The sequence below is a fragment of the Squalius cephalus genome (genome assembly GCF_949319135.1).
Source record: "Squalius cephalus genome assembly, chromosome: 16".
NCBI classification, from domain to species: domain Eukaryota; kingdom Metazoa; phylum Chordata; class Actinopteri; order Cypriniformes; family Leuciscidae; genus Squalius; species Squalius cephalus.
The window spans coordinates 21,053,399-21,065,702 of NC_137137.1; the positions used below are offsets into that span (position 1 = coordinate 21,053,399).

At 36.1% G+C, this 12,304-nt stretch overlaps 3 protein-coding genes across 3 annotated transcripts in view; 2 read left to right on the forward strand and 1 right to left on the reverse strand.

Annotated features, from left to right (window-relative positions):
- The window catches only part of hnf1a (HNF1 homeobox a), a 37,993-nt gene extending 35,334 nt beyond the window's left edge, over positions 1 to 2,659 (forward strand). Inside the window, exon 10 of the mRNA XM_079896761.1 lies at positions 984 to 2,659. Within this exon, the coding sequence (XP_079752887.1) occupies positions 984 to 1,021 (38 nt within the window). The 3' untranslated portion in view covers positions 1,022 to 2,659. The remainder of the gene's footprint in view (positions 1 to 983) is intronic.
- LOC307173566 (uncharacterized protein) lies at positions 156 to 6,451 on the reverse strand. The gene is made up of 8 exons (XM_079896763.1): positions 6,198 to 6,451; positions 5,952 to 6,024; positions 5,764 to 5,826; positions 5,488 to 5,604; positions 5,180 to 5,278; positions 4,985 to 5,092; positions 3,447 to 3,954; positions 156 to 1,044 (listed from the first exon to the last, which is right to left on the reverse strand). Exons 2-8 carry the CDS (start codon positions 5,981 to 5,983, stop codon positions 526 to 528), a joined length of 1,446 nt encoding a protein of 481 aa, XP_079752889.1. The 5' UTR covers positions 5,984 to 6,024; positions 6,198 to 6,451; the 3' UTR covers positions 156 to 525.
- A 1,996-nt stretch (positions 6,452 to 8,447) lies between these two features.
- LOC307174174 (phenazine biosynthesis-like domain-containing protein 2) lies at positions 8,448 to 11,290 on the forward strand. Its single transcript, XM_079897888.1, has 9 exons — positions 8,448 to 8,687; positions 8,816 to 8,912; positions 8,990 to 9,088; positions 9,174 to 9,283; positions 9,392 to 9,421; positions 9,505 to 9,593; positions 9,766 to 9,941; positions 10,040 to 10,102; positions 10,242 to 11,290. The coding sequence occupies exons 1-9, from the start codon at positions 8,604 to 8,606 to the stop codon at positions 10,352 to 10,354; spliced, it is 861 nt and encodes a 286-aa protein (XP_079754014.1). The 5' UTR covers positions 8,448 to 8,603; the 3' UTR covers positions 10,355 to 11,290.
- The last annotated feature ends 1,014 nt before the right edge of the window (positions 11,291 to 12,304 follow it).

The following is a 12,304-nucleotide window of genomic DNA, read 5'->3' on the forward strand; positions in this document are numbered from 1 at the left end:
ATGTTCTGTACAGTTTTTATTGTGGGGGCAAAACAAAACAAGTAATAAAAACTCAGTGAGTGTTTTAGCGCAATTTTCTGACGTCATGGGATCACAACACTAAGAGATAGTAAATGTTTTTATGTTTTTTTTTTTTTTTTTTTTTTTTTTTTTTTGTGCGTTCCCGAGATTAGACCTTCCTTAACATAATGCCGAAAACCCGAAGTCTCTAGGTGGTCTGGTTGAGGAGGAGATAGAAGTGCAAGATTGGTGCGCACAGACAGAACAGAAATCATGAGTTAACAATCGCAATTTTGTCCGTAGGAAAATTGCGCTAAAAAGTAGGTTAACTAACGCAATTAGTTACTTTCATAGGGAGTAACACAGTACTTTAAAGTAACTTTCCCTAACACTACTAGAATGTATATACTGAAACCAAGTATTGGCTGTTTTAACTGTTATTATTTCCCACTGAAACGCTTTGAAATGTCTTTACAGAAAGATATGCATATTAAGAAAAACAATAGTCACTGTAAACAGAGATGATTAATAGTACATATCATAATTATCCTCATCGCTATCTTCCTCAGAATTGTCCTCATCATCATAGTCTTCCTTGTCTTCATTCTCTTCCCAATCATCTTCCTCCCAATCATCATCTTTGTATCCGTCCTCATCATCAAAACTATCTTCATCACCCTCCTCTTCTTCATCAGTCTCTGCATCAAAATCTTTCTCACTATAGTCCTCAATGTCATCACAATCATCTCCATAATCCTCCTCCTCCTCATCAACATCATCATCATCATCATCATCATCATCATCTTCCTCTCCATAGTCGTCCTCATCATCATCGTATTCCTCTTCATCCTCATATTTTTCTTTCTTTGTATTCTTTGTCTCTAACTTTGAGAGTTTTTCTTTAAGCCCTGAAACCTCTTGCTGTAGTGTGGAGCACATAAGCGCAATTTTTCTAACATGATCTTTTTTTTCTTTTGTTTTAGGTCTGAAGGTTTTTGCAGATCTCTTTAGACGTGTCTGAAGCTTGGCAGCGACTGCAATCTCCTACAAAAAGAAAATACATCAAGCAAATTAAAGTGACAATGAAATCAAATTTGACAATTCTTATTTTTTATGGAATATTGCTTATGCGTGTACATTATTGTTTAATTTCATGTGCTCTCGTAATTTTTAATCAAAATAACTTCCACTCCCTCTTTCAGCTACATCTCTTCTCTTCTATGATGATGCATTTACGTAAATGATGAAAACCTGTCACTCACATGACATCACAGCAATAGCAAATCACAACCATCCAACAATCCAATCGATTCCTAATGGACAAAATCAAGTCCTGTCCTGCATTTTTTTTGTTCGAGATGACATTTCACTGCAAAGCCAATGAGTGGAGTTTGACGTCCAGCCACATCCTACCCATAACCCTATCCCTCTACAAAACTAAAGTCCACACATTAGGTCCACAGAGATGGAGCTGGACGAGGTTAAGCTCCACCCATTAGTTCAGAGAGGGAAATCTGGATGTTTAGGCTGTGTTTACACTGCAAGTCTTAATGCACAGACCTTTTGACATTTTCTGATTATTTGTCCCGCCTTACATTCACTTTGGACACCACTGGTATCGGATATCTGAGTTTACATTAATCCCGCCCAAAATTATTCTGTTGATCTCTTAACTATTTATTGCCAGCATAGATAAGTTAAAAGCAGTCATGAATGTTTGCGGCGCAAAATTTGACTGAACGGAAATATAGGCTACCGGAAAACAACAGTAATTTTCACTTGCTATTTATAGGGTTTGTTTAGATCTAGAATTCTGAAGTGAAATAAAGTAGCACTGTAAGATTACATTTATTTGATGAATATAAACATTAACGTGGGAGAGAGAGAGAGATACTGTGTATCTGCGTCTGTACAGATGTGAGTTTAATTACAAAAACAGCAAGTTATCACCTTGTTGCTGAGAAATATAATGTAGCTCTTTGTACAGAGGTGTTTTTTTTATACAATTCACCAGGCAGAGGTTGAAAACATGTTTTTATGTTCCTGAACATACCATGTGTGTGCACAATCACCACCTCAATAGTGCGAGCGTATACAAGAATGTCTGCTTCATAATACGACATTAAAAAGCTATCAGTCCCACTCGCCTTGTGGTGGCTTGGAATTCCAAGAGGAATCGGATACATGTTTAGACGTAGGTCAGATGTCCAGATATAGGAAATGTACCTGATTAAAAACCACATTTGGAAATGTGCAACAAATTCCAGTCTGTGTCAGATGTGGGTAAAAAAAATCTGATTTTTTTTGTGCCAGTGTAAACGCAGCCTGCTCTGCAGTGAGCACCACTTGGGCTGCACTTGCACTGCAGGTCTTGATGCCCAATTCAGATTTGTTGACTATATATATTTTTTTTGATGACCAGCTTACATCTTCTTTTAAAAGTGACCCATATCTGATATCTGAATTTACACTATTCACTTGGCGAAACAACCCAAGATAGACTTACTAACCCAGAAAAGCTTAGGTCGAAATGGGCACACACACAAAAAATTGCTTTCTGCGACATCTTTAAAGGTCAGCAAAATACTGTCACAGTTGCGTTGCAATAAATGAAGAGTAAAGGATCTAAACCAGGGGTGTCCAAACTCAGTCCTGGAGGGTGACTGTCCTGCAGAGTTTAGCTCTAGCCTGCCTCAACACCCCACCTGGAAGTTTCTAGAATGCCTAGTAAGACCTTGATTATCTGGTTCAGGTGTGTTTAATTGGGGTTGGAGCTAAACTCTGCAGGACAGTGGCCCTCCAGGAGCAGGATTGGACATCCCTGATCTAAACGCAGCAGTTTAACTTTTATTAAAAGAACTCAGGGCACTAGAAAACATAAACAGAGCAACCAAACATAACACAGCGAGCACTGACGAAGAATTGAAGGAAACATCGAGCTTAAATAGACGGACCAAACCAATCAACGGAATGAATAACAGGTGAACTTAATTAGGCTAAATGGCACACTCGAAGAAACAACATACGCAAGCATGAAACAACATTTTTTCAGAAAGAACATATTTTTTCAATGATGTACGACTCGCATTGACAGGGGAATATCCGATATGTTTACATGGCAGACGCAAATGCACGTATCCGATTCATATCAGATTTGTTTCCACATAAACGAGGCCTGAAACTGATCTGAGAATATCGGAATCCATGTGCTTTTTTCCTGCTTACACGTTTGTGAGTCATTTCTGATCTATGCCACATGAGGAAAAAAATCAGAATTGGGTCACTTGAACCATATAATGTAAATGCTGCCTTGATTTTACTATACACTATATCACAATAAAATTCCATTTCATGACAACTTTAATAAAGTATGCATTATTAATTTTATAATAGTCAAATTTGCTGTGTTGTTTTATATATCGCATAATTTCATTAGGATACCAAACCTTTAAATCTGCATGATGCTGTTGTCCGCCGGCAGTGCTACTGAAGCTGTTGTCTGAGTTTTGACACTGCTCTGAGGGTCTCGTCTTAATGTCAGTCACGTCAGACAGTGTGTGTTTCTGTAGTGCTGGTATTGTGTAATGTTGCCTGACGTGAGTCTCACAGAGGAACACGTCACAAGTCAAACAAGACTTCACCGATTTCAATTTGCGCTCAGAGCAGAAATCACAGGCCACGTCTTCCGGTCCGGCATAGGATTGTGGTGGAGGGGCTGGACTGAAGCCTGCCTGCTGCTTGTATTTAACCACCTCAGCCAGATCTGCATTTATGTTCAGCACTGGCCGTGTTTCTGATGCTTTACCACAGTGTGGACAAACATATTCTCCTGCACAATTGTCCCAGAATGCATTAATACAAGCGTTGCAGTAATTGTGTCCACAGGGGATGGACACTGGATCCTTCAACATCGATTTGCAAATCGGGCACCTTAAGTGTTTCTCTTTCAGCAGTCTAGAAGTCACAAAATTAAAGACATTTACTAAATGAAACTTTTCTGCTGTCACATTGCTTAAAGTCATAGTTCACCGAAAAATCATTCAGTTCACTCTCATCTTTTGCTCACACTCATGCCATCCCTGATGTATATGACTTTCTTTCTTCAGATAAACACAAATGAACATTTTTAGGAAAATAATTAATCTCTGTGAGTCCATATGATGCCATTAAATGTGTGCCACTTGGTAGACGCTTGAAAAACCACACACAGCGATTGTGACGGTGATCCATACAACCCCCGTGGATGAAACAATGACTTCTGAAGTGAAACGATAGGTGTGGGTAAGAAAAATACAAACATTTTAAACTTTTTAACTATAAATCATTGCTTCCGGTCTACTGTCTTATGAGCCTTCATGAGAAGGACATTGTGACACCTGAAGTAAGCTAAGTGCGTTGTGAAGCTCAGGAGAGAAGTTAATTCGGTAACGTCAGGCAGATTGGATTTATATGTTGTTGAATGTTTGATGACCACGTTAGCTTATATGTTCGTAAACAACTTCCATCTGCTCCTTCTGGTTTACGCAGATCTACTTCTTCGGAGATGTTGTTCTCTTTCAGAAGATCTGTAACATCACGGGGGTCAGAATTCGGCACAACACTGGAAAAATTTGTCAATGGCGGGGAGGCGTTGTATAATAAATTATGGAAAATCTTGTCAATGGTGGAGAAAGACTAAAATATTAGTATTTGTTCTTAAACACACCTATCGTTTCTCTTTAGAAGACATTGTTTCATCCACTGGGTTCATATGGATCACCGACACGGTTGCAGTGTGTGGTTTTTCAAGCGTTACACATTCACTTGCATTATATCGAATCACAGTAATTGATTATTTTCCTTAAAATCTTTGTGTTTTATTTGAAGAAAGAAAGTCATATACATAGGGGATGGCATGAGGGTGAGTAAATGATGTGAACTAACATTTCAGTGCTGAGTTTTTAAATGTTATTTATATTAACAAATAACAAATGAATAACTTCACCTTGGATCCAATGGGAAAGTTTCTGCACCTTTGAAGTTGGTTGGTGGATCTATTGACCAGTCTGTCTTCAAAGACAAACAGGTAGGTGTAGGAGAAGCTGATCTTACTCTGTAAGAAAACAGTGTCATTTAGGCTACTTATTTCTTTTAATTACATTTTATTACAAATTATTACAAATATGGCAAATGTCCTTACTTCAAATCGGATGTAATGCCTTTTGAAACGTTCATTGGGTTGTCACTTTTCAGTGAAATACAACCGGTGACTGGTGAAGTCTCTCGTTTTCTCTTAATCCTGTCATTTTAAGTACAGTGTTGGTGCATGGTATTGTATGTGTTCGATTAGAAATTGGTGCTTTGTCTTATAAAACAAATTCATGAGAAAGAATGTAATTATTGTTAAAATTATTGTTTTAGATTCTTGTTATTTTAATATTTTATATATTATTGGAAACATAATGGAGTCAAATTTGCTTTTATTTTTGTATCCAAGTAAAAAATCACCTTGAATGCAAAGGAAATGTCTCTCCACCTTTGAAGTTAGTTGGTGGATCAATTGAACAGTCTGTCTTCATTGACAGATAGCTGAAAGTAGGAGAAGCTGCTCTCTTTGACTTTTGTCTAAAGGGTGAGAATCATGTAAAACAGAACTGTGTGATAAAAACATTCATTTTTCTACATTTTAATAAACTGTAATACAAGTTATTTCAATAGCCTCCTCTATATCAGCAAATATCTTTCTTTATACATAAATGGAAAGGTTTACCTTAAATTTTTTACCTTTTATTTTTGGCATGTTTTTCGGCAGTGCATTCAGACTCTGATCTTTTTCTTTTGGATTGGCTTGAAATCAACAAAACATGATTTGTAATCAATTCTTTACCAATGATAAATATGAGCTAAACACGTCAAGATACTTTGTTTCAAAACAGAGTGATAAAAACTCAAAAATACAGAATTTTGTGCACCTTTTAAAATCAAGCTGTTCGTTTAGACTCATTGTAATGTCCTTTAAGAGCAGACAAACTTGAGACCTGTCACCTGTGAGTATAGAAAGAGAGGCAAGCAAACATGAGATCATCCAGTTTTGATTTGCAGAAATCGAAACTTAGTGGTTTTCACATTAAAAACATGTAAAGATGCAGTGAAAATATGTGGGTAATGAAAGAATGGTAACACTTTTAAATGTGTTTATATAAATACGATATACTTACAGAGTAGCCTAAATGAAATGTTCAGTCTTGCAAATCGGTTTCACTTTCAGTAAATCTTCCTTTCCTATTCACGTAACGCTCAACATAATGCTCAACTCCGCCCTCCTCAGTAAACTAACATTGTTTATTATGTAGCTTGCTTCTGTATATATGCTGGTTTCCCAGATCTCCAGGCCAGCCAGCCGAAATGCGCCGAACACCCCTCTAAAATCAGCAAACAGACCTGACTTACAAGGCAAGATCAATAAAAACCTACCAAACAAGTTTATTCTTGCTTCAGCATGTGATCAGCATGAAGACAACGTCCCAAATATGCTGTGTATTTGCAAAACAGACTAGCCTAATTAAATGTTTTCCTATTAGAACTGTGCACAACATGTGTTAGGAGTAAGTAAGATGGGGGAAGATCTCTCCCTCAAAGAACAATGGTGATTTACTTTTAAATTGTAACATATATAGATACAAGTTTAGCATTTGCAGGATGACGTTGCATCGGCCAACTTGTAGGCTAATAGGAAATAAATAAACTTTCACTAATTTGTTGTCATATAGCACAAAATGTCAAATATTAAAAGATGGCCCCCTACTGGAGTAAGAATTAAGCCCCTCTGGATAGACTTTTACAGAATGTATAGGCTAAATAGTTTTGATACAATTGATATAACTACAATATAGGCTACAATTTTATTTTGACAATTTACTTGATATAATTGAATATGCCTAACCGATGACAATCAAAACAGAACACCATAACAGAGATTAATCTGAAATGTAAAATCATTCTTTGACTTATATACATATATCAACTTGTGCAAATTCCTATATTTTAACTTAAGATATTACAATGTGCAAAAAACGATAGATTCTTTTTAGCCTACTCGAGCAGTATTTTCTTTGCAATAAGAGTAAATAGTAGATACTATTTCCAACTCAGTATTTTAATACATTATAAAACAGTATGCAATAATAACATATCGAATGTAAATGATTATATTTAGCCTATTAAATAAATGCCGCCTTATTGGAACAAGCCCTCCCCCTACACCTCCCCCTAAAGCCCCGTTCACACCGCCAGCGACACGCAGCGACAAAGCGACATGATCCCATTCATTTCAATGGAGCGCTGGCGACATCCGGCGACACGAGCGACAGTGACCGTTGGCGACAGAATGTGGGCGTGTCAAGCGACACGAGACGCGCGACAAAAGTTCAGAAATTTCAACTTTATGCAAATGAGAAGCGATTTTCGCGAGCGACAACCAATAGGAAAGAAGACTTTCAGTGGAGTTCAGCTCACGTCACCGTCTCGAGTGCAGGCAAGAAGAGTTCGAGGGCGATTTCACTGCTTTATATGATTTGACTGTATGGATATAATAAAATGATGCATGGAAAAGAAACTGTCGACATTCTCAGTGAGTTTAATTCACACATTTAGTTCGAGTGTTGTAATTTTATGATGCAAGTTTAGCACTGCTGCAGACAGTTCATTTTACAGTTTCCCCTGCATTATGTGGATTATAAGGGACAAGAAATGGATTATTTGTCAAATTCGAATGACGTTTTAGTAACTATTGACAGTATGAGTGAGTTTAATTTGTTGATTGATCGATCGTTAATGTAGTTAAATATTTAATGCACTGCACTGCTGTGGTTAATATAACAACACTCTCCCAACAGCATAATATTGCTTTTAACTCTTTTAAGACCAATTCCTAGTCAAATTAGAATTATATCTCAGTTTTATATAGCCTAACACTTGTGATGGTATATGCTCAGACGTGCAGTCTACCAATAACATTAGAGCGACAACACTAGGAACGCCCACAAGCGACTTCACTGTACAGAGACTAGCGACATGCAGCGACAAAATCGCTGGCGGTGTGAACGGGGCTTAACGCTACCCGATAAGCACTTTATTATTAAATAACCGTTAGGCATTTTAATTCCACTTTTCACATAAGTTCTTCATATTTATTGAAAATAAAAGCCTTTCCAATCTAATAATGCGATGGGGAAAAGGAGAACAACTAAATCGCAACAGGCGGATTCGAACTCGTGTCGATCGCTTCAAAATTTAAATACGCCTTACTTCTTACGCCACTGGAACACTCTTCTTTTGGAACACCTCAACCAAATGTTAGTGTGTGGAGATAGTTTGGCAGAGGCAATGATGCCTTTTTTAGGCAATGGTCTCATGGGTGGAGCAAAAAGAAAAGCGGCCATTGGATGTGCAGCGATAAAAAAACAAAAAAACAAAAGTGAGGTTTTACATTGAATGAGTCAGATAAGCAGCTGCATCTCAACTTTATTGCATATTCAATAAAGTAAAATCTCCTGAGAACTTCGACTCAAAGCTTTTTTTGAGACCAGAACTGAAGAGTCAAAGACAGCGAATTTTCCACGACAATGGAAATTCCAATATTTACTGTTGATGCTTTTACCAATGTACCTTTCAAAGGCAATCCTGCTGCAGTATGTCTTATAGAGAAGGTAAGTAGTTACACTATCACAAGACATGCTTCTAAATATGTCAGCGTATAGATTAGTTATTCATGGTAATAAAATGTAAATGTGTTTGCGCGTTATAATGTTATAAAATGTTTCTTTGTAATACATAGGAGCTGCAAGATGATCTTTACCAAAGCATTGCTGCAGAGATGAATTTATCAGACACCGCTTTCATCACAAAACAGAATTCTGTGGATTTTACCTCAGGTATTCTGCTGCTGAGATGCATCTTGAAATAATCAATCAACTCTTATTTACATTTTGGATTTGATGTATTTTGAAAGGGGCAAGGTTTGGGTTACGTTGGTTTACCCCCAAAAGTGAGTATCCACTATGTGGACATGCAACACTGGCCTCAGCAGCAGTGCTCTTTTACCTTAAAAGTAAGAAACGCTCATTCTGACATGAATTTTTTTACCAAAAACAATGGAATGGTGACCATTCTAAAAGCACAATATCATCACACAGAGAATGTCAATCCTGTTGTGGTGTTTGAGACTATGAGTGGGGAGCTTATTGTGCGCCAGCATGAAGAATCTCTAATAATGGACTTCCCCTTAAACAAACCAGAGCCCCAGGTATGACCAAAAGACACTTTGTGGACACTTTCTTCAACAAAACCAAAATGGACTCAATCAAGTGGTTGCTTTTGGTCTGAATTTGAGTTTTGGATGTTTCATTTGCAGGACCAACATGAAATCAAGGACCTTTTGAAGGTAACACTGCCAGTTTTATTTCGGTTTTTAGAATGACACTAGCAGAAACTATTTTGTGTCACCATTTTGCCTTACGTTTTCAGGCTGCTGTTGGAGACTTACCCATTCAGGATGTGTGCTACAATCCAGCCATAAAAAATCTAATGATTCGTCTAGCTGACACATGCAACAGGTACTGCTGGACATTTCTGAAATTAACAAAGAAAATTACATCGATAAAGGCAATGTATTTGTATGCATTAAATGTGAAAACAGCTTTGCATAGAAAAAGGAATAATCTATTTGAAATTGTATGCTTCTGTATGCTAAATTCTGCAGTATTGTTAATTCTTTATTGTTGGCAGGTCTGATCTTATGTCTTTGAGGCCAGAGGCAGAGACTCTTGTGAGAAATGAGACCACTGGTAAGATTAAAAGTCTCATCGTTACGTTGAAAGGAACACAGACATCTCAGTCTGGATATGACTTCTACTCCCGTGTCTTCTCACCCTGGGTTGGCGTCCCTGAAGATCCAGTCACTGGTGAGCAGAACATGAGAAATTTGTACAATGTAAACTCATAAATATTACCAAGCCAATACTAATCAATGCAAATCATACCACAACTTTATTTCTAAAAGGGTCTGCACATACAGTCCTTGCTGGCTATTGGTCTGAGAAGTTGGAGAAAAAGAAAATGATGGGTAACAGCCTCCTTTTCCTTCATGTCATGTCATCACAAACACTGGAATAAAAATAAAAAAAAGAATATAAGTTATTTTAATATTAACAAAACAAGTTGCTCAGATTAAGACATTTATCTCCTCTATATTTGTTTTTTAGCTTACCAGTGTTCCAGTCGTGGTGGCGAGGTAAAGCTGGAGATAAGAGATGACGGTCGAGTGGACATCATTGGTCAGGCACAGATCATTCTTCAAGGAACTCTTAAAATCTAGACAAACTTGCACAACTGATTCATTAAATTTGCAGATCGTTTTGATGGAAATCAAGTGCATTAAATTTCCACTTTAGTTTATATTCTTGTGAAGGTGCATTCTAAGTTATGTGCCATTTAATCAAATTTATACAAAAGTTCGTTCTGGTTCTCGATTCTGATTGGCATTTGTAATTTTTTTGTCTCTCATATTGTGCCCTTTCTGTGTCAAGGAATCTGCTTGCACAACACAGTCTTTCTGCTGCTGATCTGGGTGACATTTCTGACATAGGATGTTTAAGTGGACACATCACATGTACATCAAATATTCTATTTATAACAAAGTTATGAGTTGTCATGATTTTGGGAATAATATCTTTACTGAAACCATGACTTTTTTTTTTTTATTCAAATTATTATAAATGAAATGGAAAAACTCAACCTTGTCACAAGTTTACAACCCTGAAACAAAGAGAAATACATATTATGTGACGGGGTTGAGTGTGACAGGATTGAGGTTTTTTGCTCAAAATGGCCACTGCTCCTCCTGTAGTGTAGGAGAGTACATGGCAGCAATGTAATTCAAGTAATTAAAAAGTAATCATACTTATGAATTAAAATAAAAATTTGAAAATAAAATATCGATATTCTATATACACTATGTAAAAATAACAGTATTTGTAATAAATGTGTAAATAGTAGTTAGATACTATTGCATCTCAGTATTTTAGTATAACAGTATTGCAATAATATATTTACGTATTAAAGTAAATTATTATATTTATTAAAGTAGCAGTTATTTGCAAATAGCGATAAATGCTTTGTCATATTTGTCATAAGCAATGAAAATATTTTGAGATGGGATTTAAAATGATTTGCTGTCCAAATGACGTTGCTGCCACCTTGTGGTACAATATTGGATTTTACTGTGGAGTCAAGAATAAAACAGATAGTTTATAAAATGTATTTTATTTATTCCTCTGAACACCCCCCCATGGGTAACAGCCTCCATATCTGAACAGAATTCATATTTTATACAATATAATACAATGTTTTAACAATTATGAAAAAAAGGTCAAACGGGATAAGATTATTTTTTTGTCTTCAACTGCAGTTGATCTTGGAAAAAATCTTTAAACCAAGGGTCGATACGTGCATGTGCGTGTGTGTATGTGCATTCATTTTATTTGTCACTGAATCTAAACAAATCATTTTTTGTAGAATGCTCAAAGAATATAACATTATGAATTTCTTCTTTTTAAGAGCCCTGATACAGGCTTTATTAAATGAAAAGACACACAAAAAACATTCTGATTCTGACATAATAAATAAAGGGTTTTGGCAGGTGTTAAGGTAAATTTAAAACTTAAACTTAAATTATATTAAACTGACTTAAAAAAATTAGTCAAATCTTGTATAACAAAGTTGAAAATTGCTAAACCTATTTTGATGAGCTGGAGTTGATGAGTTAGCAATGTAAAAAACATGTTGTCATAACTTATTAATCATTTTTTACAGTGTGGATTTAAAGATGTTTAGCTTTTTATTGGGAAAACAAGACAAAAATACTGAGGAAGATAATTTTTTTGCAATGAGTACAAGATTTAATGCCATTACTTTATGGATTTTTTTAATGGATTGTTTGTTTGCCTTAATTTGTGCAAGGGTGAATTAAGACTTAATTCACAGAAACCCGATAAAAGGCTCATTTAAAAAACAAAAACAAAAGCGAAATGTATTCCAGTTGACATATTACACAACAAATGTAAAGCATAAGCAGTATTCCTAAAACAGCTGATGAATAAATCCACACATTAGATACAATAAACAGAATATTTTAAAGAATAATAAAGACATTATTATCTCTCTCAGTAAGGTTGCAACATAATTTGAAGACACTGAAAAGGGAGGAGAATTGATAAAACCAAAATATTTAACAAAGGTAGCCTAATATATGGATCAAAATCTGTTT